Genomic DNA, 25541 nt, shown 5'->3' with positions numbered 1-25541 from the left:
ATCTTTCTTTGTTGACCTACCCTGCCAAGGCAATGAACATTAGGCCGGGTGATCATTTTTTTTTTTTTTTATTTTGTATTGATAAATCATTTGAACTTTCTTTTCTTTCGTTGGAACTTCTTTTTCTTCTATGTTACATGATAGAATTCTTTCATTGGATAAGTGTGGAAATATTTTTATATCAATTGATCCCAATGCATCTTTTCACACTAATTAATAGCTAATTGGTGTGAAAATATTCTTACACTTAACCATATAAATAAATATTTTCACATAAAATATTTTTTAAAAAATATTTTCACGCTAATCAAACATGCTCGTAAATGTGTTAATAAATGTGTTAATGAGAATTTGAACCAACAGCTTGCGGTTTTATAAGGTCGAAACTGCAAAGGCCTTCTTACTAAGTTGAACAAACGAGCCTATCAGGTGATTTGATTTATCTTGGCTAGGCTTAATTATGAACACGTTTATAACAATATTACTTTTGCTTAATCATTAATTATTTATTAAATGGAAATTTGTTTCATGCGAGCTGGATTTCATTTATACGTATGTGGTCCAGGAAGTTTAAAGCATCCATCCTAAAGATGGATGCAAGTAGGTGTTCCATCTAAAAATAACGGAAACTAACAGTCCAAATCTTTTCTTACTAAAATTATTATTATTATTTTTTATAATTTATTTATTTATTCATATTCATGATCTCCATATTAGAGATTACATGTCTTTAAAAATTAAGTCTTAAAATCCATCTAAGAAATAGATTTATTAAGAGGCCCGCATTTCTACATATGCGAGCTTGGCCAGAAAGAAACCGGGTCCTTATTACATTATACTAGCTAATGGCATGTTCTTTGTTATTTTGAGAAGTAAATTTTAGAAATTTTTTAAATGTAAATATATATTTGATATAAGTTTGGGTGCAATTGGCATACATATGCATCCGTAGCTGTAGAGGTAAGGTGCACCTTCAAATTTTATCATGGTATATAATTTTGATGTAAAATTTTATTAGGATTATCTCAAAATCTAATTTTATATTTAATTATAAAATTTTAAATTTAAAAAATGATTAAAATCAAGTAGATCCATAAACATATGAAAAAATTGAAAATGGACTGTGTAGATAATATGTTATAAAATGCACTATTTCTGAGACTCAAAATCTTTTTATTTTTCATGGTCATACATCTCGATGTCAAGATAATCAATCAAATGGTTTTTCAAAATTGAAATTATCTTTTTCGATGGAATTTTTAGGTGCATCCGTTGCTTTAGAGATAAAGTTGCAACCTAATATAAACTTTTTCTAAGTTTTCCGTGCATAACCAACATCTTTGGGTGTATGCATCTTTGCTGGTTATGAATGGGATTTAAGACCCTGAGATTGTTAAGACAAATGGACAGCCAGATCAACTTGCTAAGCAGAAACTCACACGAGGAGAGTTGCAGTGTTGAAAGCTTGAACCAGGAACGGAACCCGGCCCTTGGCCGAGCCGAGTAACCCTGGCTGGGTCTGAGTAACATGGCCCAAATGGGCACGTATGTTAAAAGCATATAAAAAAAAAAAAAAATTTAAATGTGTTTAAAGTAAAATTAAACAAAACATTTCTAAATGAGGTTAAAAAAGTATTGAAAAATGGATTTTGAAAAATCAAATTGTCATTAGAGGTATTTTAAAAATAATCCAAAAAGAAGAGAAAATGTAAAAAGAAGTATTTATGGCCAAAACACTTTCCAATCTTTGCCAAAATGATATAAAATATAAAAAATTTATTACAAATAAAATTATTTTTTAAGATCTTGAGCAACCACCAAACTCATGTAACCAAGCTAACCACCTAAGTTAAAGGAAACCCGACCGGGTAGTAGAAAAAATGCCCGAGTAGGAGGCCTACTCGAGCAGGTCAAGTAGGGGTTGTAACCTCTGGTGGTTAGACCCCCTAAACCGATTAAAATCGGCTCGTCCAATCGGCGAGTCTAGGGAACCCGGCTGCGTCTATTCGACCTGGCTGGTTTTTCTTACATTGGAGGGTTGATTGTTGCAGGTCTTGTGGGTTAAGGGTTTGGTTTATTTAGTAGTCTTGGTGTTATAATGTAGCTTTTATGGTCTATTAAGTTTTTTGAACAAGACAATGCGGAAGGGGAAGAGAATGGTCTATTAGGTTTTGAAATTGACAATCCAAAAGAAAAAAGAAAAAAAAAAAAAGCGGCACTAGACCATTTTTGGCTCTAGATTTTTTTTTTTTGTTTTTTTTGCACTCCATATAATCATGAAGGTTGAAAGTAGGATTTGCAGAGTTTTGGATCCTCAATCCATCTCCAGGATAAATTTAGAATTTGTTGATAGACGCGGCCAAGGAAAATCCTGACCTCACCATATAAAAAGTAGGACAGACTTTTTGAAACATAAAATCATGGAGGTTGAAAGTAGGATTTAGAGTTTTGGATCTCAATCTTTCTCCAAAATAGATTTAGAATGCTTGATGCACGCCGTCAAGGAAAATCCTTACCTACTATATAAATAAGGGGTGCGGTTTGTATAGAGCCGAGGCTCTAAATAATCAAGTTAGAGCGCACCTTTAAATAGTGCCGAGAAATATAATTTCAATACTGAAAATATTTGTGATAGCCTTAAAATATTTTTTTATCTTTAATGATAAAATTTAAAGCTTTAAAAATAGTGGAGATCGAGCATATCTATGCACACTTGACAAACTTGAAAATTGATGGTCCAAAAATACATTACAAGATGCACTATTCCCAAAACTTGAAATCCATTTATTTTCTTATGCATGCATCTTGATGTTGAGATGATCAATTTGAGGATATTTGGGCATCAAAACAACCACTTTTAATGAAATTTTTGATGTAGGCTCTATTTGATTGTATAGAGCCTCGGCTCTATAAAAACTTTTTCCTATAATAAGTGGGAGGGACTTTTATTAAAGAAACTTTCCAATTCACATTAGTAAATTTGATAGGGATAAAGAACTAGAAAAAAAATTTTCGGAAATTTTTTTATAGAACCCTAATTCTTCATATTATTTCATGATAAATCATCTTTCTGTTTTTCTTTCACAAGGAATCCCTAAAGATTTCACCGTACTTCCTCATCTCTTGTCTCCCTCTTTTATTGACTTTTGACCATAAAAATTAGCCTCAACAAATCTTTTTATACCATTTCATCTCAAAAACTTTTTTAACCGTATTTTTCCCTTTCCACCTATTAAAAATGCTTTTGGGTTGAAATGGTATAAACAAATTTGTTAGGACTAATTTGTATGATAAAAGTCAATAAAAGAGGGAGATAAGAGATGAGAGGGTATGCTGAAATATTTAGAGTTTTCGTATGCTGTTTGACACAAAAACGGAATGAGGGTATACGACAATATAATACAAAGAAATAGGGTTCTATATGAAATTTTCCCTATTTTTTCACTAAAAAATGAAGGTAATTTATACAAATTTTGGAAACTACTATATTTAAAAGAAATGTGTGAGAATGATTTTATTGAAGGAAATGTATATAACAAGGCTAATTCGTTTTTATACAAGGAGGTCACAATTATTATTGATCGTTGGATGTAAAATCGGGTGGTCGAGGATGTGAAATTGATTAGGCATAGACTCCAAAATAAAATTTCTCAAATATTGTGGTACACTCAAATCTGTCAAATTTTATATTTAATGATTAAAAATGAATGTGAATTTATTGTACAAAAAATTAATCGCCTTCTAATGTACAATCCCGCCATACTCCTCTTTGGTTTAAAGATATGTTTAACATTGTTATGTAAAATTTAGAAACACTCTTGAAACAGATAAATGTTTTCTCGTTTGTTATAGGATGCGGGTTTTGGGGGGCAGCCATTGGACCCATTGAAATGTTGAAATGCTCTCTTTCGGAAATCCTTCATAGAGGTGGATTCTGAACCTAAAATTTTGAGGGTCAATAATTTCTATTACTCCAATAATAAATTTAAAAAAAAGAAAAAAAAAAGAAGGTAAACTCAACTATATATTAATTTAATTTTTATTTTAGATCATTCATCACTATTGCTTTTAATTTTCGCCCACTATTTTTTGAGCCACAAAATTGTGTATCTAAAGCAAAAATTGTCTGTACAAGAGACTTAAAATGTATCGTAGATCCAAAGTCTATCTCGAATATGGATATATTTTAGCAGAATCTCATTTATACTTGGAAAGCTTTTACATTGGTGCCACCCACCAATATAATATATGTCGATGTTATTATCACCCATTTGATCTAAATGGATGGCTGTGGTAACATCTACTATAGTGTCATATCTAGTGCGTTTTATTTTTGGGTAAGATTTTTATAAGGTGCACACTCAAAAATATTTTTCCTTTTGTTTTATTAATGCCCTCAATTTATAATTTCATGTCAACACAATTTGTAAAATAAAGATTAAAACAAAGCACTTTCAGTCAGTCCATTATTATCAAAACTAATTAGTGAAATTATTATAAGTAAAAATCCCAGCTGTTCATTTAATTTAGACGGATGACATAATTTACGATGGGGCACCGCATTGTAAATGTTTCCCTAACGGTAAACTATTATGTGCTTCAGGGTACACGTTCTTACATGTCTCGAGAGGCATAAACTATCCATCTCAAAGATAAATATAAATGATAGTCCCTCCAAAAAAAAATTTAAAGCGATACTTTAAATTTTCCTTAAAAATTATTATTTTTAATTATTATTTATTTATTAGCGCTCCAGTTATACACTATTGAAGTGCCAAAATCCATTTCAAGAAGCAAAATAGTTTGATAGGGTTGTAACTTTATTACTTCAAAACTCATCGAAAATTACAAGTCAAGCATTAGAAAACTTTTACATCAATCATCTCGACTTAAATATTAAAGTTGTGAAAAAAAAATATATTTTAAACTCTAAAAATAATATATATTGTAACAAGTTATTGAGACTGTCCATTTTGTTTTAAAAATAAACATTCACATATCCGCAAGATCTGTACAACTTTATAATTTTAAATTTTATTACCGATATTAAAAATTGATTTTAGAACAATCAGATTTCCAAAAAAAATACTCTTTGAAAGAGTGTGGGTTGACGTTACATAACAACCTTATCCTTTCGAGATTATTAAGAGGGGGCGCATGTATCCCATATAGGTCCTAGGACCCATAGAGACCGTGTCTTCCCCTGAGAAGATTTTTTCATACATGTCAAATCGAAGCGCTGACACAAGCGCATCCATGATGGGCATTAAGGTAATTTGAGGAGGTAATAGGGTGTTTTTCTCAGAAGTGGCAGAAACATAAATAGCATAATTCCGAGGAAAATGATTTTGTCGGCTAGCCCCATTTGGGTCATCAATACCTTTTGTGGGCCCACTTCGTACTTTGCCGATTCTCTCACAAAAGATCTCTCTCTCTCTCTATCTCACTGACGGCGTACAATTACCGTTAGGGCTTTCCCTAGATTCGCCCTGCACAAACGACGCCGCGCTATCATTTCATTCACTTAATGGCCATTGTGACGGGAAACCAGAAGTGGTTTCGAACGAAAAGACGATTCTGGCAGACCGCAGCTTGAGGCGCACGACTTTCAATGTCCACCGTCAAAAGCGGTTTTGTTGACTCCGAGAGCGGTTTTTCTTCTCAACTATAATTTCGAGGGCTTTGTCGTACTATGGTGAAATGAACGGAATCTCTCGGGAAACTCAGAATTGACGGCCAGATTTGTTCGTCAAAATTTCGCCTACGCGTTTTCGCCGGCGAATAAATTAATATTTCGGGGATCCAGATGGCGGCAAATTTCGTCCACGGCGAAGCCCACCCCCTTAAAAACTAAGACGTGGTCTATGAAGGCCCGGTCCACCACCATTTAAAGTTAATTAGACGACTGGGGTTGTCTTATAATATTTATATTTTAATATTTTTTTACAAATATTGATTTATCTACAATTTGCGGTATGTGTACATCTGACCATATGCACAAAAAGTAAAATATCAAATAAATTACCAAAAATATAAAATAGCAAAAAACCCCTAGGATATTTATAGGGGTAATGTGGGGGTTGTTATTATTTATATTTTATTTTGGTATGTCTTATCGAGATGAATGTATTTATTAAATTTGAAATTAATTCGATTTATAAAAAATTATTAAAATTCAAATAATATTGGACGGTGATAAACTATAAATGAAATATTATAAACCATCTTTTGTAAACAACACCACTGACTTCAAAAATATCTATTTATGCATCCATCTCTCGGGTAACTAAAAAAACGTTAGTTAATTTCTAGGGTTTTTTTTTTTTTTGGTTTTTGTTCTTTTTGATGCATCCGGATCCTACTAGTCTTGTTTGACTACGTAACTCAAGTCTACAACACCACATGATGATGTAACCCCAAGAAAATTCTTCATTATTATGGGGCAAGACTCTCTCTCTCTCTCTCTCTCTCTCTCTCTCGGGGGTAGTCGTGATCCTAAGCCATACTTTCGGTTGTACTATTTTTTTGGGAGCTTTGAATATTTTAGCTCAAATGTTATTTTAAAGGGTGCGGTTTGTATCGAGCTTAGGCTCTAAATAATCAAATTAGAGCTTACTTTCAAATAGTATTAAAAAATATGGTTTTAATATTGAAAATCTTTGTGATAGCCTTAAAATATATTTTCATTTTATTTATAAAGTTTAAAGCTTAAAGAATAGTGTAGATCGATAGTTCTATGAAAACTTGAAAATCTTGAAAATTGACCGTCCAAAAATGCGTTACAAAAATACACTATTTCAAAAACTTGAAATCCATTTTTTTATCATGTCCATACATTTTGATGTCGAGATGATCAATTTGAGGATATTTGGACATCAAAACAATCTCTTCTAGTGAAATTTTTTAGGTAGGTTCAAATTTGATTGTTTAGAGCATCAGCTCTATATAAATTTTTTCCAATTTTAAAATATAAAAAAGTGTATAATGCGGTCAATTACCTTTATATTTTGTAGAAACCTTAAAATAATTATAGATGTTTTCTGGTACGTGTTGATAGCAACACGGGTGGGGTTCGTATAAGATGACCACCTCATAGTATACAAGTAAGGTGTGTCTCTAAACTTTGCTAGAAGATATGGTTGCTTCCTCGGAAACCTTACAATATATTGAAATCTATGTTTAACCCAAAATTTAAAATGTTTGAAAACGGTACATATCGAAAAAATCTCTATACATTTGAAAATTTTGAAAATAAACCGTCTAAATAACTTATTACGAGATACACTATTTTTAAAATTGAATTTTTTTTTTTTTTTTTTTCATACCCATACATCTCAAGATCGAGATGATAAATAGGAGGGTTTTGCAACTTTAGAAAACTTATTTCTACTATTGTTTTAGGTGCACATTACTTCTACTATAAGGTTGTAACCTTGCATAAACGTTTTCCTACCCAGACAAACCTCCCAAATCCCCCTCCACTGTAACCTCTGTGATATGCAACTGTTTAACGTGTCGTTCCCTGCAAAAGAGTATTGATTTTGGCTGCATTATTACCTCTTTCGTCTTTTAGAATACCTCCCACACTAGTGCATAAGAAATATGGTATTCTCAGGGTTTAAAAATATGGTTTGGTAACTTAGATCGCCCATTCGGAAAACCATTTAGGATTGGGAGATCGACAGTCTAGATCGACGATCCAGCCTAGAGAACCGACAATTAAAAATAAAAAATATTAAGGAACAGAAAAAAGAAGAAAAATATTTTAAAAAAAAGTGGGACCAATTCTTGGTATTTAAGCAAAACTTTATTGGCCCTGATGATTCCCAATCCAAACCAGTCGGTTCCCATCCAGTTCACCAATATTTAAAACATGTGGGTATTACCAATTAAACTCCCATCAAGATTGAGCTTCTAAACGTGATTGCCAATGCCCTCCCTCCCTCTTTGTGCAATTAACTTTGTATTAAACATAATTTCGTCCTTGGTGACCCCCACAAATTCCCCCATGACTCTACCATAGCAATAACATCCGATTTAATGTGATTCACATTCGAAACTAATACCTTCAATACGCACTCTCTGTATCATCCAAAAGGTTACAGCCAATAGAATTTTTCTCAAAATCGTAGACACTTTCTTCAAGTTGGGACAGTCCACTACAAGATAAACCACTTCAAGGTCATTGATGTTAAGAGTCATTGTTGATCCTTAGGATTGCAAAGTTGATGGTTCATAAATAGGTTTAGTCGAGTTGATCATTAAAAATAAAGATTAATATTTAGTGTATTTCTTAATTTTGTTAGGTGAAGAATTGGATAGTTAAATAAAAGGGAAAAGAGGATTTTGATGCCCTTCCTTTGTGAGCTTTCAACATAATTAGGAGCTATCAATTGCCATTCCCTCTTATAAAAAGAGTAATTTGATTTTAATAAATCGTTTAATTTATGTGTTTGGAAATCGTCTTGTTTGTATATCCCATTTTTGGATGTACCGTTTAATTTATGTGTTTGGAAATCGTCTTGTTTGCATATCTCATCTTTGGATGTACATGAGAAGATAGAGAGGGGACAAAAGAGAGTTTAGAGAGAAGCCCACAACTCTTTGTACTTTGCTCTTCTGCTACGAAAACTGACAGGATTCTCTCCATGCATCCTCACTCTGTCTGATTTTCGGCATGTTCTTTATGTACTAGATTTCCATCTTAGGATTCCAGGTTAAATTTGGTTCATAGTCATTGCAGGTCATTATGAACCAGAAAAAACTACAAAGTTCCCTTCGCACTCAGACTCACGCTCAATTCAAAGACTGATTTATTATATCCACCATTTTGAAAAATAATGCTTTTTTGGCAAAAACAAAAAAAAAGGCTATGATATAAACTCCCATGCTCCTAGAGCAGCCATAGTACCTTCGCATTACTTCCTGTGAAAATAATCTGCTTCCTAACATGGATAAACACCTACCAAATCGTTGACTTAGAAAGGAAAATAAAACCTCGACATAGAAGAGTCCTGAAAGTCATGAAAATATTGAGTTAAACGTCTTGACATAGAAGAGTCTCCATCCTAAAATCTCATAAAACATGCACCAATCACCCCTCTTTAATCCCTCATTTAGGTGATTCTCTTCAATAAGATGCTCATTGGCCATGTCAATTCCAGAAGCAAATAATATGCAGCAGGGAAATTTCTATTCATGTTCTTAGATGCGCATTTGTTAACAAAAATCAACATACAATACAAGCAATGGATCATTACTGCCATCGTCCCAAACTAACCCAATCTTCATCCTCCTCTCCTCATTGAATCCAAAACCAGACTGGGTAATGCGTTTTTTTTTTATCTCTATAAATTACCTCAATTATTAAAAAGAATGGTCCTATGCATTAGAACAAGATGACCAGTTTAACATTCTTTTTCCCTTTAGATCTATAATTATTGAAGTCAAGATGACCAATGTTAGGAGTTTCCCGACAATATAACAACATATTTTGGCAGGCTTTTGAAGTACACTCACTTGTAAAACCTAGGCCCCATACTAACATTTCCAGTATTAAATGTCTAAAGAAACCAGGATATGTGTAGAATCTTACATCATACTTTTGCCTAATGAATGAGTTGAGTCATCACTATTCCAAATAAAAACGAGATTTACTGATAGTATTGTTTCTTGTGAAGATGCTTTCTAAGGATCCTGCAAAAGTCCATTAGCTTTTGTATTAGCCTCAGAAAGCACTTTCACACCAACATAGACATGAAGCTGCCAAATACATAAAGCTGGAGAAAAGCCGAAAAATCACTTCACAGCTACTACAATAACAACCAGTTTCTCACGAAAAATAACAAATACGAGAACAATAACTTTCAAATTATAATCTTCCATGAAACAAATGTGCCATCGATATTCCATATTTTCCAATCTTTGCTTGTATTATCCCGTGAAAGCAGGCTATGGTTCTCTTCTTAATCACCAGCATACATGTTTTAATACATCGAGGTCCTCACCAATGAACTTCAATGAGAGCATAGCTTTGCCTAAACACATGAACAATGTATCCTGCTAACCAAATGCCCTCACCTTGCTTTACCATGAGCAAGTGCCGTCGCCTAGTGCACACACATTGCACTACTTCCAAATGGGACTTTTCCAAAACTCTCTCTCTCTCTCTCTCTCTCTCTCTCTCTCAGGCAGAACTTTCTAAGAAAACTTCTCCCTTACCTTTAAAGATATCAAATGAATGAATAAATAAATCAGTCATTCATGCACATGTACATCCATCACAAACAATCATATAATCTTTTTCCATTTGTAGTACACAAATACCTTAGAAAGAAAGACCTTCCTCAGAATATTAGTTGCAGAGCAACGTGTCTCGAGTTGCATTACCTGTTGTGGGGTTAATCCTGAAAATGTACAATGAGTGCGATTGAAGTTAGAAATAGGATGATTAGTACCAAACAATTGGTTCTTAGATCCAATCCATATTTTCTTTTGGGAAAGAATACTATAATCCATTGGAGTCTGAAAATCAAAGTCCATTTGGTGAGCAATGGCCAATCAAATGACGGATGGCGATGCAGAGAGTGGGGACCCATTACAACGAGCATAAACCCAATGTGCCCACCATCTGTCATTTCATTGGACAGTGACGACCCAGAGACTAAGATTTTTCCATCTTCCACTGAGTTATATAGGCCTATTTTTCTGGAAGAGTGCTTACCCATCTGCAGATTTGCAAAGATATGCACGCTGATCTTCTCTCAAAGGTACATCTGTGAAGTCTATCAACATACAAGATGATCAGTTAAAGGCATCCAAAACACTGACTGCATATAGACTTTGAAACTCAAAGATGCAGATTGTAACCAGCAAACTTACCACCTGAACATTGAAATCAATGAACAAATTTTACCTCCTTATGGTGCAATAAAGCTGCAGTCATTGCAAAGCTAATATGCTTCTAAGTTCCCGTACTTTTACTAAAAGATCAGAATGTATTTAAGGGCATGGCACAGGAAGGACACTGATATTTGAACCAGAAAATAAATACAATTTTTTTATTGCTGGGCAAGGAAGGGTGTTTAAACGGACCCTAATGCAAAACCAGGTTGATATAAGTAAAAAAGTTACACCAGTCAGTTACCGGATTCCAATTAATAACAAAGGAAAGAAGAAAGTTTTGATATCTGGACAAATAAAGATTTGATAGTATTTTTAACCCAGTTGATGAACAATTGTGAACCAAATGATTACAATTTTTTAGCTCAAAAGAAATGTAATATACCAGCACCAGTGATGATTGAACCCCTGAAAGATGTGTTGCCAGTTGCAAGTGCTCCCTCCAGGTTTGCATTGGTCAAATTTGCCTGGAAAGACATAGCCAGTTAAAACGGCGTTTCCAAAATCGACTGCTAACTCAGGAATCGCCCAAGTTGGATTAGAACCTAGGCCGGGGATTCCGGGCCGAAAAACTCTGGAATCACCCAAGTCTCCTAGATTTCCAGTATTTTTAAAATCTTTTATGTTCAATATAAAATGGTTTCATTCAAACTCGCCCAAGTGGACCAGGGGGGACTCAAGATACAACCCTGCTTAGACAGGGCCCAGTTCTAAATCTTGAAACACTTAAAAATTCGAGTAGAATAAACAAAATTTATTTCTGTCATGCAATCCCATTCCATCAAAATAGAATACTTTGATTCAATCATTGTCACCTTTTAATCCACAGAGACAGACGAAACAAAAAACCAGTGACCATTTTTTATGGATTATGAGAATTGATGCAATTGTGGAATTTGGGTATCATAATACATGCCAAAAGACTTCAAGTCACCATTTTATCTATACATATAAATATGAATGCACACACATACATGTACACATGCATATCAATTTTTTTTATAGGTATACCGATGTCAATATATATGTGTGGATGTAAGCATTCGTGCATACATGTGTATGCATGTCTCAGTTCAGTATTTTAGAATCTGTGGGTCGACCTGAAATCACCTGGTTCGATCTGCGATCGGGGGAAATAGGGGGGGGGGGAATGGGTCCACGAAAGCCCAGAATCGTTCAATTTCCTTGAAATAAAAAAATAAAAAAATCATGGGAATCAGATCGAACCAGGTGATTTCAGTTCATCCCATCGATTTCTAAAACGCATAATTGAAACATGCAACACACGTATATAAATGCATGCATGCATTCACGAATGCATATATCCACATATACATACTGACATAGGTGTACTTATAAAAAAATTTGATATGCATGTGTAAGTATACGTAAGTGCATGAATAATGAAATGGTATATCTGCCTGGTCCACCGATCCAAAGTTGCCGCACCAGAGGCTAGTGCGCCAGGTGATATACCATTCATGTTCTTGTTGAGGCGGCAGGTTCAAGGGACCTCCTTAAAGTCCCCTATTGGGGCCAAGGTGATACACCCCGTCCTAGTTCTTCCTTTTATTTTGATCTTTTTAAAAGGTAACAAAAGGTATTCAAGCAAGTTATCCCTCAAACTTACGCCAACCTGCTAAACATCACGTCACATAAGTGCAATGGAAAGTAATGGACCATGGAGAATCACAGGCTATTGAGTCATCAACAATAAGAATGAAGGTGACAGAGAGGTCAGGACCTGCTAGAACAAAGACATGAACCTAATAGTGGGTTCCAACTCTCTCTTCATCACAGTCTATCGTGGCTGGCGATACCCAATAGGATGGTTTATCCCCAGTCCACTGAATTATACTAGTCTTTCCCTACTTATCCATGACTGCTATATACGCATATTTTGTTTCTCATAATAACCTAAACATTTGAACTAAACAGTTTTATGCACTTAGATCATTTTCACTCCTGTACTGAAACGATCAAGTCTTGCGAAGTCAAAGCATATGAAAACCTTTCATTATCCCAGATCCCCATGCATTGTAGATGTGTTTTCTATGTCCATCAGAAAATCATTTTTTCTTATTTCTGTATGTGACTTTGAGTTTCCACTCGATTACTTATAGATGGGGCTATGAATATCTAGTTTCAAACATGTTTTAATATTTTGAAGAGACCCATATAGGAGGTCCTTTGTTTACTTGGGCACCATTTGAACAGTCCAACAATTCCATTAAAGAATGGAGTTGTTTGGAAATAAGTGAAAACAATTTCTTTTTAATGGAGTAGATGTTAACAAAATCCTAAAGCAACACGGGGAGGGCCTCTTATCAGAGATTCTCAAAAGTATACACACCAACTGAAATGGCAACATAGAGACCCACAGTGGCCATAACAGCCTACCAAGCTGCTCTTATTCAATGTTAAAGGGAACTGTTTGTAAGTAATTATGCTTTTGAAAACCTGCTATGAGGAGCCTTGAGGATAATTCATCAAAGTTATCTGGTGGATGAGCATGACAATCATATTTCCCAGAAGCTTGCAAGGTTATTCATGAATTATTGACTCTCTCTGGTACCCGTTGTGGACAGTATAGTTGTAACAACAGCAACAAATTTCAGTGGGCAGATAGTATAGAAAATCAAGGTTCTACTAGGGTGGTGTAATGGCATAGACTATCAATAAATAAAATCTGCTTTCCTTGCGAAAATTGTGTACTACTTCCTGCTTCCCTTTTCTATGAAGATCATCAACTAATAAAAAAGTGCAAAGAGAGATGAAACCAAAGAAGTATGTAGCAGTGAGAATTATACTGAATAAAAAATAAACTACGAAAACAATAACATAACATGAGATCTGAGACCCTTATATGGAAATTTTAAGAATTAATAAAAATATACGAACCAAAGCACCTTTGTGACATTTGCTAATGAGAAGTCTGCACCTCTAAGATCAGCATCAGAAAGATCAGCACCTGAACATTAAACAGTTAGCACATTTTGTAGCAATAGCAAATGAGGGTGAGCCATGATTGCTTGACAAAGACAATGGTGGAAGTGATGACGAACATCTCCTGTTAATGATAGATTGAATTAAAACTTAAGTGACTAAAATCCAGCAACAAATAGGGAGCTAAAGGATTTGATAAACCTCCTCAGCTTGACACGTAAATTCACAACTATCTCATTAGATTTATAAGCCTAGAGTCTAGATAAGTCTCCCTTGCATGGTTAATGGGATTTGGCAAGCCAGCTCATGATCTGCCCAATTCACCTTGGTTCTTTGCAAATATCTCGCGTTCGACCCATTTCCTTGGTGTTATGCATGTGGGCTAGTGAGGGCACAAAACCTCCTAATGAAGGACCACCAAGTCCTACATATAGTTGCTAGGATCTCCCAACCTAGGTGAAAATCCCACTCCAGAATCTCGGTCCCCACCTTAGAGACCGAAACAACAACCAAACTGATGATGTTCTTTATTTTTAGTCAACTAGCAATGCAACTATACTTTTAATATAGTTTTCATTGTTTGCTGGCTATAAATAAAGAAATTTCTACTTTAAAGAGTATATGGTCCAAGACTATATATACTCTTAAAGTTGGAAACAAGATCCCTAAAAGGTTAGGATAGAGATCACAAAAGGCTGAATCAAGATCCTCAAAAAGTTGGAATTGAGATCCCTACATTTGCAAATCTTGACCCCTAACATATGGATTGTACAAAAGATGCTCCCAACCATAAAGATCTTCTAGCCTTTCACGAACCCCCACTCTTGATCATGACCCCAACAACTAAGGTCCTATCTGAACTTGTGCTGCTTTAGAGATATAACTCTCTCGTCTGGCTGGCTAGATCCACCGACAAACCTTTAAGGAGGGGTACCTTCAGCCTTGACTGACCTTAGTGGGAGGCAATGCTCGTGCAGCATGTTGCACGAACAACATATTGGCTCTAGCAAAAGACCCTTGGTGAGAGGCCTTGACCAGGTGGTGTTGACAGATGGTTAAGTCAATGGGACTTGGTGGATCATCGAGACTAACAGGCTAAGGCTGGGTTGGCTAGACCATGGGCAGTTACCTGCCTAGAAATGTGCAAAGTCCATGTCAAAGAATCGCCGAGCATACACCTGGTTGTGCAGATTATGGTTAAACTTAAGTCCGGGAATTCAGATTTAAAATGTATAACAACTCCAAGCATGGGCTTGTATAACAACCATAAACCATGTGAGAGAGGACGTGTGAGCATGTACTAGGCTGTGAGGGCATTAAGAGCCATGGGCCATGTGGGTCATCATTGATGGTGGAGCGCAAGCGGGTGTAACTACCGCAGTAAGTAGTGTGCACTAAGGGTGGTGCAGGCCTAATGGCCAAGTAAATGATGGTGAATGTGTGATGCAATCTTTGGGCTATATATAACCTTTGCTCAGATCTTTGATAAGCATCCATAGATGTAGTGCATAGAACAATAAGAGCAAGTCCCTTGTTTCTATCTTGTGCATGACCCTGTGTGCTTATTTGTTCCATTCCTCTTGTGTGTGCTCGAGGAAACTAGTCCAAATCTCGTGTTCCTTATATATAATACGATACCTACTTCAATTACTATTACTCAAATAGTGTATTGGTAAAAGCATACTAGCCTCTTCAAGAGGTTTGGGTATCAAATTCCGCCCATTCCATGCTGGGGCTTTTTTTCTTTTGTTTTTTAACAAAATGAAAAACATCTAATTTTTATTGAAAAAATTAGATTGCGAATCGCAGGATACAAACCCTTGTCGTGAAAGTGTAGAGGCATGCATGATAACCAAAAAGCCAATTTATCCTCAAGTTTAAATATTTGGGCATACACAATATTGATAAAAAATCGGTCCATAGGCCGAAGCCAATTAACTTGGCCGAGTCCACAAATAGTGAAAGTTGGTTCTTCAAAAACCGAAGTTTCTTAATTTCGATTTTGAAAAACCGAAAAATGGGTAATTTCGTCTTTTAAAAAAAAAGTGTTATGAAGTTAAAAAAACGAATATATATGTAATAACGGAAACTACAAGGTATTTTTGTAATAACAACAAATATAACGGATATATACGTAATTTTCCCCTTTTTTTTAAAAAAAAAATAAAATACGGAACTACCTATTTCGTTTTTTCAAAAATCGAAATTTAAGAAATTTCAGTTTTTGAAAAACCAAATTTTATTGTTTGTAGACTCGGCCAAGTTAATTGGCCGAGGCTATGTACTGATTTTTTATCAATATTATGTATGCCCAAGTATTTAAACTCGGGGATGAATTAGCTTTCGGTTATCATACATTGCCTCTATGCTTTCTCATCAAAAGTTTGTGTCCTGCCATATGCACTATAATTTTTTTAATAAAAAATAGCTGTTTTTATTAATTAAAAACAAAAAATAAATAAAACCCCATCATGGAATGGGCGGGATTTGACACCCAAACCTCTTGAAGAGGTCCGTAAGCTCTTACCAATACTCTATTTGAGTAATAGCAATAGAAGTGAGTATTATATAATATATAAAGAACACAAGATTTGGACAAGTTTTAGAGAGGGAAGAAACTGACTGCACCTTTAGAGACAAGTTTCAGTTTTTCAAAAAATGAAAAACTAATAAATTCGGTTTTTGAATAACCGAAAATTTGAAAAATTTCGATTTTTGAAAAATCGAAAATAGGTAGTTTTCCAAAAACTGAAAATAGGTAGTTTCGTCTTTTTTTTAAAAAAAAACTTGTTATGAAGTTCAAAAAACAGACATATGAGTAATAACGGAAAGTTTTAGGTATTTTTGTAATAATGAAAAATAAAAGGATCTTTATGTAATCTTCCCAAAATAATAAGTTAACTTCTCACTGTTATACATCATTTTTGACGTACTTATATCCTCGGGCCGAATAAGGAGAGAGCCGATAGTAACCTGGTCCTGCCGGTGCCAAAGACATCGCCAGACCACGGGAAACTGTAGCAATACGCCTAATATTGGTCAATCTCTAAAGAAGTGTCAGAATTGCCTCAAATTGCATGAGAGAGTAGTTTTGGTTACCCTGAGGACACTCACAAAGTTTCACCGTGTTTCAACGAGATGATCAGGACGAAACTCGGTTTACAAATCTAGTTCCTATCATGTAGAAAATGGACCCTATAACTATAGCCCTATTTTTTGGATCTCAAAACAGAATCAGACCACCGTCATTGGATCCGGAACGTCGAAATTTAGGTACCAAATTTAGACTCAATCGAACCCTCTGAGACTATTCTGAGCCTAACTTACCATAAAATGTTGGGTTTTACACTATTGCGGTGCAGCTTCGGTGAACCAGTTTCTATTTATGGAAACTGTGTTTTCTTATTTCGGGATGATTTTCAAATGCTCATAACTTGCTCGTTTTGGGTCTAATTAAGCTCAAATTTGGACACGAGCTAGATCTCGACGACCCGCGCTTTGACATATGGCACGCATCATGGCGTGGCCCCAAACGAGAGAATTTCTAGAGAGAAGATGGGCTCAAAACATGAAAATCCATATTTTAAAAATAACATCCAATTCTTTGAAAGGACATAACTCAAGATCCCGATGTCGGATCATCGCAAGTAATGGTCCATTGCAACCGTGCTTGGAAGAGCTACAGTTTAATGAAGTTTTTGTGAATGATCGGAGGCCGGATGACATCGAATTTTGAGGTCGAAGATGACATACTTTTCTAATTGCCTGAATCCCATTTTTCAGCGACTTCCCAAAATTGGAGTGTGCTCAAACGGAGACCAAAATGGACGAAATTTATCACATAATGATCATGATAGGGTCCTCTTCAATTTGTGATCACAGTGAAGTCTTCGAACAACATAAATCATGTCAGATTGGTGGTCGAAGAATCACAAGTTTATGGAATTTGGCCGGATTTTGGGGTCTTCCTTAAAATCCATCTCAAGACGATCAAAGGATATCAAAATGTGCACAATAGTTCAAGTATCGATTCTACAACGTTTGATCGCCTGAATTACCACTGTAAGTGTTCGAAAAAAGCTCATGGGGCCTAGCAATGGCACGAGGCCCCTCATGGAGGGATGGTTTTGTCATTTGTTGACAAATGTTGAAGGGTATTTTGATCATTTGGTCAAAAAAAAAATTAATATTTTAATTCATAAAATGTGTATTTATTGACAATTTTGGTGGTTTTTGAGCAATCCGCCTTTGTTTTAGGATTGCTCTATATAAAGAACTTAAGTCATTTTAAACATAAGTTCTGAAGAATAATAAAAAAATTGGGTTTTTGTCCCTTCAAGCCTTTGCTTGTTCATAGCTTCTAACTTCAAGTGAGAGAAGAGAGAAAACTTTACCACTTTGGGTAATTGCCCTTGGACCCCCATTTCCAACTCCCAACTTCCAAACCCTCCACTTCCAACTCCCAACTTCTCCCACTTCTAATTCCCAACTTCCAAACCTCCCACAAACCTCCCACTTCCAACTCCCAACTTCCAAACCCTCCACTCTCAATTCCCAACATCCAAACCTTCCACTTCCTACTCCTTAGACTATCCTACACCAAACCTACTCCCTACTCCTTAGACCACTTTAATCCATACTCCCTAGTCACGGCAACCCATCTATGCTCACCCATGACCAAACCTAAACCCTAACCCTCTACTTCAAGGTTCAAGCCTATATTGAAGAACACTTAAAGGACCATCGTGGTGCACCTAGCTGCCCATCAATCGAGCCTAGGTACCCGGTCCACTCTTTCTCCTCTCTCTTCTCTTTCTTCTCTCTGTTCTTTCTCTCTCTTCTCTTTCTTCTCTTCATTCTCTTTTATCTTCTCTTTCTTGGTTACATGTTAGGAGGCTCTTTGGGTTAGTGACTTTCCGATGGGCTAAGCCCATGACTTCGCTTTCTGAACCCCCGAGTATTAAGGCTTCGAGCCTAATACCTTCCTTTGCCTCCGATAATACCTATTAGGAGAGGTTGCGCCAGAAGGCCGCCCAATTCTTCCAATTCTTGGGCCTTTCTCTTTCTTCTTTCTTCTTTTTTTCTTTCTTCTCTCTTCTTTCTCTTTCCTCTCTTTTCTTTCTCTTTTCTTCAACTATCTCTTCTCTCTCTATCTCTTCTCTCTCTTCACTCAAACCTAGGGCGGGTCTGAGCTCCACCCTCTCTCCCTTTGCTCTCTCTCTCTCTCTTTCTTTGCTCACTCTCTCTCTCGCCTAAAAAAGTCACAGACCCGCACCTAGGGCAGATCCGGCTTCTTTTCCTCTCTTTCCCTTGTTCTCTTATCCTCTCTCTCCCCCTCACCAAATTGCCCCACCTAACAGGTGTTGTATAGGTCTATGCTGACATGACCAGCCTACCTACATCTAGTGTCCCTCATCTTATCGCTTATTGGAGCCACCCCTAAGTTCCCTTGGATGTATTCATTCCGAATTCCATCTTTTCTTGTCTTGTCACTCATCCATCTCAACATCCCATCTTAGCCACACTTATCCTATGGATATGTTGTTTCTTGACTGCACAATATTCCATCCAAATAAGATTTTAGTTACTTTTTAAGGTTCAGTTCATTCAGGTATCACCTTAAAAAGTTAAAAATTGACCAAATTCTCTAATTCAAGATAGGAAAACAAGAACAAGCAATCGCATTTTGATAATTCGGCTCAACTTAAGTGGCCAGAGCTAAATCATTATGATACCCCTGGTGGGTCAAGGTTAGCAAAACCAAACTACTTGATTACAATAACCCCCAGTCGTTCAACATTAGCAACAACATGGGGTTGACGTTTTCATTGTAAACCCTTGTTCTATATTGATAAACCTGAACAACCAAAGGTATTATTGTCATTTGGCTTGCACCACTTCAGCGGCCCAAACTAAATCCCATAATTAAATTACGTAAATGTAACTACAAAAACCAATAGATTTAAAAGTATATTGTGTAAATTTAACAATAAAACCAATCATTTAAGGATGTTAGCTAATAAAAATTTCGTGAAAAATAGATCCAAAATTACCCTAAAAAAATATGAAAAATAAACCCACAACCACTAACCAGGGGAACATAATAATGTTTCAAACTATAACTATCATGGAAATTAATCCATTGTTTGATGAAGCCAGAAATCTAATTTACCTTTTAAGTCTTTTAAACCATAAAAACTAAACTTATAATTAGTAGAACATGCGGATAAAGAAGCATGAAAATAAAGGTTCTAAGAGGCCTCTGCCCACTATGTTATATAACAGTAAACTCTGTATGAGTAAAAAAGATCCATTAGGTCTTATAATGCCTAACAACAGCTTTATATATTTTAACCATTACATCGTTCAAAATATAGAAAGAAAAGGACATTACATATGTTATAACTCCCAACAAGATTTAAGAAAATTTAGTATATTATTTAACACAAATATAATGGCCGTTGTATCCCTGTTACAACAAAGATAAGGACTGAATGCATTAAAAGCCAATATTAACCAAGTAATGATCATGTGAGTCCCTCACAGCATTAAAAGCCAATATTAACCAAGTAATGATCATGTGAGTCCCTCACACACACACATGACTTTATAGGACCCCAATCTATGACCAGTGAAGCCCCATACGCATCTCGAGAATAGATGGGATACTAGCTCACCTGGTCAAACAGTAAAAGGGAAGACTCATTCTCTCTCTTCCCCCAGAAATTTTCGCTCTCTAAGCTTTCTCCTCTCGTGCCAGCCCACCATTGCCCTCTCTTCTCTCCTGAAAAGATGAATGTTGAAATTTTGAGAACCTAGCCATATAATAGAGCACCTAATAGTTGTACGGATTGTCTCCCGCCTTCAGAAAGGTCTCTCTCTAGAAAACTTAACTTTTCTAATGATTCGGTCTTAGACATTTGAGTGGAATGGCAGACAAAATAGTTGGACGAATTGAGCCTCTCTCTCTTTCTCTCTCTTCTCTCTACAAAACCCTAATTTTTCTTAGGTTTGGCGTTAATTGTTATATTTCAATACAGTAGGCAACCTTTAGGAGAGCCCAAACAAAATCCAGAGAAAGGGCAAAAAATGCTTCAAAATCAATCTACATGTCACTCTTGTTATTAACCAAGCCACAAGTTCTATGAAGGAAAAGCAGGAGAATTGTAAGCAGGGATTTGAATTTTGCTGCGTGTGCAGGCTCAACCATGACCAAGGCCCCCGCCACAACTACTTCCCCTCTAACAAGTCATCCCTCCCTCTCCTCCTTTCCAAATTTAAATCCAAAATTTAAGGCATTCGTATCTTCCTGAAAACCGCTGTTCTCAAGCCAGAGGATATCTCTCGCAATTGATTCTGGTGTGTTTGCTGCAAGAAGGATATCAATGAATCCAACAGACTAAAGGCAAAGATCCACCAACTGTTTAGCATGTGAGCTTGGGTGACCCCTCAAATTCTTGCATCGATTCAACATCTTCATAAATTTCAAATATTCTGAAACATATTTGCTTTCATCTCTATGCCCCTGTGCAGCTTTTGATTAGGGGGTGCTCCTTGAGTGGCATTGCCTCAAGGTTTAATGGCTCAAAGTTGCCAGTTTTAGAACAAAAGAAGGTTGGAGGACACCAGTGGGTGGGGATGAGAGAAAAAGTTTGGAGAGAGAGAGAGAACAGTTCAAAGAGAGAGAAATGGAAAACGTGGTTTTGTGGGGATGAGAGAAGAGTGGAAAGAAAATAAATTATACACAGAGATGGCAGGGCATTTGGGTGGAAATGAGAGAAGCTTAGAGAGAGATGAGAGGGTCTCAGCAGACGGGGATGAGAAAAGTTGAGAGAGAGAGAGAGAGAGAGATGTGGAACGTGTATCATAGGTGGGAAAGGGAGAAGAGAAATAGAGCGAGAGAGAGAACCAGTTTATCACTTAACCTGGTGACCTGGCATCCACTTTTATTTTTGAGATGCGGACAAGATCCTACGGTTATGGATTGGGGCCCTATAGACCTCATGTATGTGAGGAGCTTATAGGATCATTACTCATATTAACCTGCTTTAACAAAGATACACAAAATGCAGATAGATAAACTTTCGAATAGTATAGAAAACATGATGGACAAGGGGAAGAGGGGCACCAACCTGTTAAATCTGCATCGAAGAAGCTTGCACCCAATAGATTTGCACCTCTGAAGTTAGCTTGCCGAAGAATGGACTGCAATTAAAGGAAGAATTGGCTAAAAAAGTGAGAAAAGACAAAGATCACAAGTTTCAGTTACATACGAGTTGCATAAGGCATCAACATAGTACCTTTTGAAATCCTAAATGTCTCTTATGGTTAAGAATCAGACACATACATGTCATAGACCATAGGTCAAAAAAAGGTTATTGAATCTAGATTATAGCATGCAAAATAAACATGCACTCATTCTAATGACGATATACACAGTGGACGAAATGAGAATATACCGTTTTAAAGTCTTGCCTGATCAAACTTTTCCCACTGAAATCTTTCCCTGTGAGATCTTGGCCCCTTGTAACTTCAGCACCATATGGTCCACCACCCTTAAATTTTAACAAGGTGAGCGTTCATGTTTATGACTTTCCAACAATGGATTAGTTCAAAATGGACATCACTAAAGAGGATTTAAAAATTATCATTAAAGAGGATTTCAAAAATCACACCCAAGGACATGAATATAATAGAAGGGCAATGAAAAGAAATAAACGGCTAAAAATTTCTTCAATGTTTACCGATAAATAACATAAGGGAAACATAAATAACAAAGGGCAGTCAGTGTAAACAGCAAATTAATCTAAAATCTGTACATAGAGAGGAGTGAGATGTAAACAACGCAAACCAAAGCAAACAGAGATTGCAAGAGACAGCCAAATACTGTAATGTGGTTTAGGACACATTTGCGAAGCCTTTGTATGGCATAAAGATGCCATACAGCTGATGATGCTAGAACGATCAACAGGTCGGAAATGCAAGTGTTTGCCTAAACCATAAGCAATGGGGCGGCACTTCTCCAATACCCTATAATACAACAGAGAAGGACAGAGTCCAAGGGCTCGGGCACTTTCCATCTCTATTGTACTATATAAAATAGAGTGTGGTACCCATCTAATTAGGAAAGACCCATGATTAAAGGCTATAAGGAATCCCAGGTTTTAAAAGAAATTTGCATGCTATGGTGTTATTACTAAAGCAAGGCATTCAATAGACATATTTGTATAGAAAATCTAGGAAACACTACAAAGGAACTAGATGAAATGTCTGATAAGAGTAATGGCAATCTTGTTTAACAGCAGAACATGGCAAACAAGTACGGACCATGTGTCAAATGTGTGTCTAGTCGTCCACACGGGTGACAGAAGCAAAAAACTGAGGTGCCAATGTAACACTGATCTTTCAAGGAACTTATGAACATGCACATTGATCCAGATTTCATTAACAAATGAGTAGTCTAGGAGAAAACCTCTAGAGAAACCATCTAACCCTGAGTCTCATTTCTCCTAAGCACCTACACTAGCCATCTTCAAAGCTTCTCTTGACACCCTGGACTTTAACTCTTTAAACATCCAAGCATAAGTTGTTCTTTGCGCCCATCTTCATGCAAGAATACATTGCAAGAGAAGGTTGGACGGACGGACAGTTTTCGAACAAGGTTTACAGTAGGTTACTCATTAGAGCTTTTAGTTTGCATCCTTCAAATCATTCACATTAATAAAGAGGTTACCTGGAAAGGAGACACAAACACGATAGTTGTGAGGTAAAACACATGAGTAACCATTAAGCGGATCGATCTTAAGAGCATGAAGATTTTGTTTCTTGATTTAGTATTGTTTTCTGGCAAGGTAGGATGAGGATCACTTGAAATGTATTAATGAGTCATTGAAGACCATAACAACCTCAAAAATGTCATATTTGAAAGGAAATGTAAAGCTAAAATTAAAAAATTACACATTTGCTAGCATTTTATGTTTGTCCACAATCCTAATTGCATAAGAAGGCATTGTGTTTGCTACTTCCTTTTCACAGTATATGTCTCATGTCAAAATGCTGATTCTGCACGTTCCTGATTCCATAGTTAAGCATCACTACAAAGATGAATTAGACAGAGGACGTGCAACGTTTCAAGGAGATCCAGATAACACACTAAAGATACAGCCCCATTAAAGGGTCCAAATTCTTTAAGAAATTAATGAATAATATCAATAAAATATAAATGTCAGGTAGACATCACACACTATTCTCCATAAAACAACAGCATACATAGCCGAAATTATGAGCAAGCATCTTATCATCTCATTTTGGGGAAAAAAATTAATAAAAATGAGAAAATAGAAGAACAAAATCAATAGCTGAGCTTAGAAATAACTCCATGCATAAAATGATGCAGAGAAATTCTTTTGAACCTAATTTCTACGGAGAGAAGGAAAAATGAAGAAAAAAACTGAAAAAAGTATTTAACAAAATTATGGAAGAAAATGTACCTTATAGGCAAGGGCAGGATCAACAAAGTCAAGTGAGGAGCCAAGAAGAGCCAGAAAGCCAGCTCTAGCAACTGCCTCACCAATCAAAGAGAAAAAAACTTCAATTTGCTGTGATTTATTTGTTCTCTGCAACTGTAACTAAAACATGAGAATTCTACCATTAAAGAGAGAAAGCGAACATAAAAATAGATAAATTGTGCTTACAGAAAGGGATTTCTGAAAATTCGAGCTTTCTGAAAAGCAAAAGGCCTTGCATTTGGACTGATAAGAGGACTTAAGGAGAAGAACAGGGGGCTTAGAACACAAGGTGACGTTGAGCGAAGCCATGAATGTTTTCTTTTGGGTTATGGATAAGGGAGTAATTTTCTATTTTATAGGGGACGGGTTATCATATTTTATAGGAAAATTGTTCCAAGAGGGCTGGACCGCATTTCTACATAGGCGGCCAGAAAAAGTAAAGCATCTTAAAGATGGAAAATGGTTCGATAGGGATGCAACCCTATCAAAATAACTAAAGCCCCACTTCATAAGGCATCAAAAAATTGCAATTCAATTATTGAAAAACCTTTAAATCGATCATCTCGGCTTGAACATTATGGTTATCCAAAAAAAATTAGGATTTTAAATTCTAAAAATAGTATATATTGCAACAAATCATCAAGACCGTTCATTTCGTCCTGAAAATATGTATTCCTAGATCCTCAAGATCTGTAATATTTTTTTAATTTTAAATTTTCATTGTAGACCCATCATGAAATCATTTTCAATGGTGAAAGTGCTTACTCAAGATTTGAAGTGAGGCTTTATTTTTGTTTTTATAAAGCACGAGAGAGCACGAGCTTAAAAAATTTCCCAGCCCTTGCGTACTTAATAGATTTTAGAAGAAATATTGTGTAAACTATTTTCATTTCCTTACTAATAAAGTATATCCAAATAGTATAAATGTGATATTGATTAGTAAATATATTTTTATGTAATATATTAAAATAGTGTAAATTTGATATTTATTAGTAATCTATTTCTATGTAATATATTTTCAGGTACCCAAACGGCTCTAAAATTAATCATCTCAGCCTGAAAATTATGGTTGTGTAAAACAATTAGGATTTTAAATTCTAAAAACAGTGTATATTACAACAAATCATTTAGACTATCTATTTCGCCCTAAAATAAGTTTTCACATTTCCACAAGATATGTACATT

At 35.7% G+C, this 25541-nt stretch overlaps 1 protein-coding gene across 11 annotated transcripts; it reads right to left on the bottom strand.

Moving 5' to 3' along the window:
• Positions 1–9632: 9632 nt before the first annotated feature.
• On the bottom strand, positions 9633–24707 carry LOC18436256 (Tetratricopeptide repeat (TPR)-like superfamily protein). Of its 11 annotated transcripts, none has more exons than XM_020668368.2 (9): positions 24543–24704; positions 24339–24470; positions 22308–22403; positions 21981–22053; positions 13812–13873; positions 11288–11369; positions 10724–10784; positions 10327–10406; positions 9633–9696 (listed from the first exon to the last, which is right to left on the bottom strand). In XM_020668368.2, the coding sequence occupies exons 1-8, from the start codon at positions 24663–24665 to the stop codon at positions 10355–10357; spliced, it is 681 nt and encodes a 226-aa protein (XP_020524027.2). In that variant the 5' UTR covers positions 24666–24704; the 3' UTR covers positions 9633–9696; positions 10327–10354. The 11 variants fall into 11 exon arrangements, 9 of the variants coding, with proteins under 9 accessions (XP_020524027.2, XP_011624139.2, XP_088701766.1 ...); XM_011625837.3 differs by lacking the exon at positions 9633–9696 and adding an exon at positions 9781–10221; XM_088845640.1 differs by lacking the exon at positions 9633–9696 and adding an exon at positions 9781–10221 and having other exon boundaries at positions 24339–24409; positions 24543–24687.
• Positions 24708–25541: the final 834 nt, after the last annotated feature.

The sequence above is a fragment of the Amborella trichopoda genome, chromosome 8, assembly GCF_054954075.1.
Source record: "Amborella trichopoda isolate Santa Cruz 75 chromosome 8, AtrichopodaSantaCruz75HAP2 v2.0, whole genome shotgun sequence".
NCBI lineage: Eukaryota > Viridiplantae > Streptophyta > Magnoliopsida > Amborellales > Amborellaceae > Amborella > Amborella trichopoda.
Note: the sequence above shows the minus strand (reverse complement) of the source record. Positions and strands in the feature narration are given on the sequence as shown.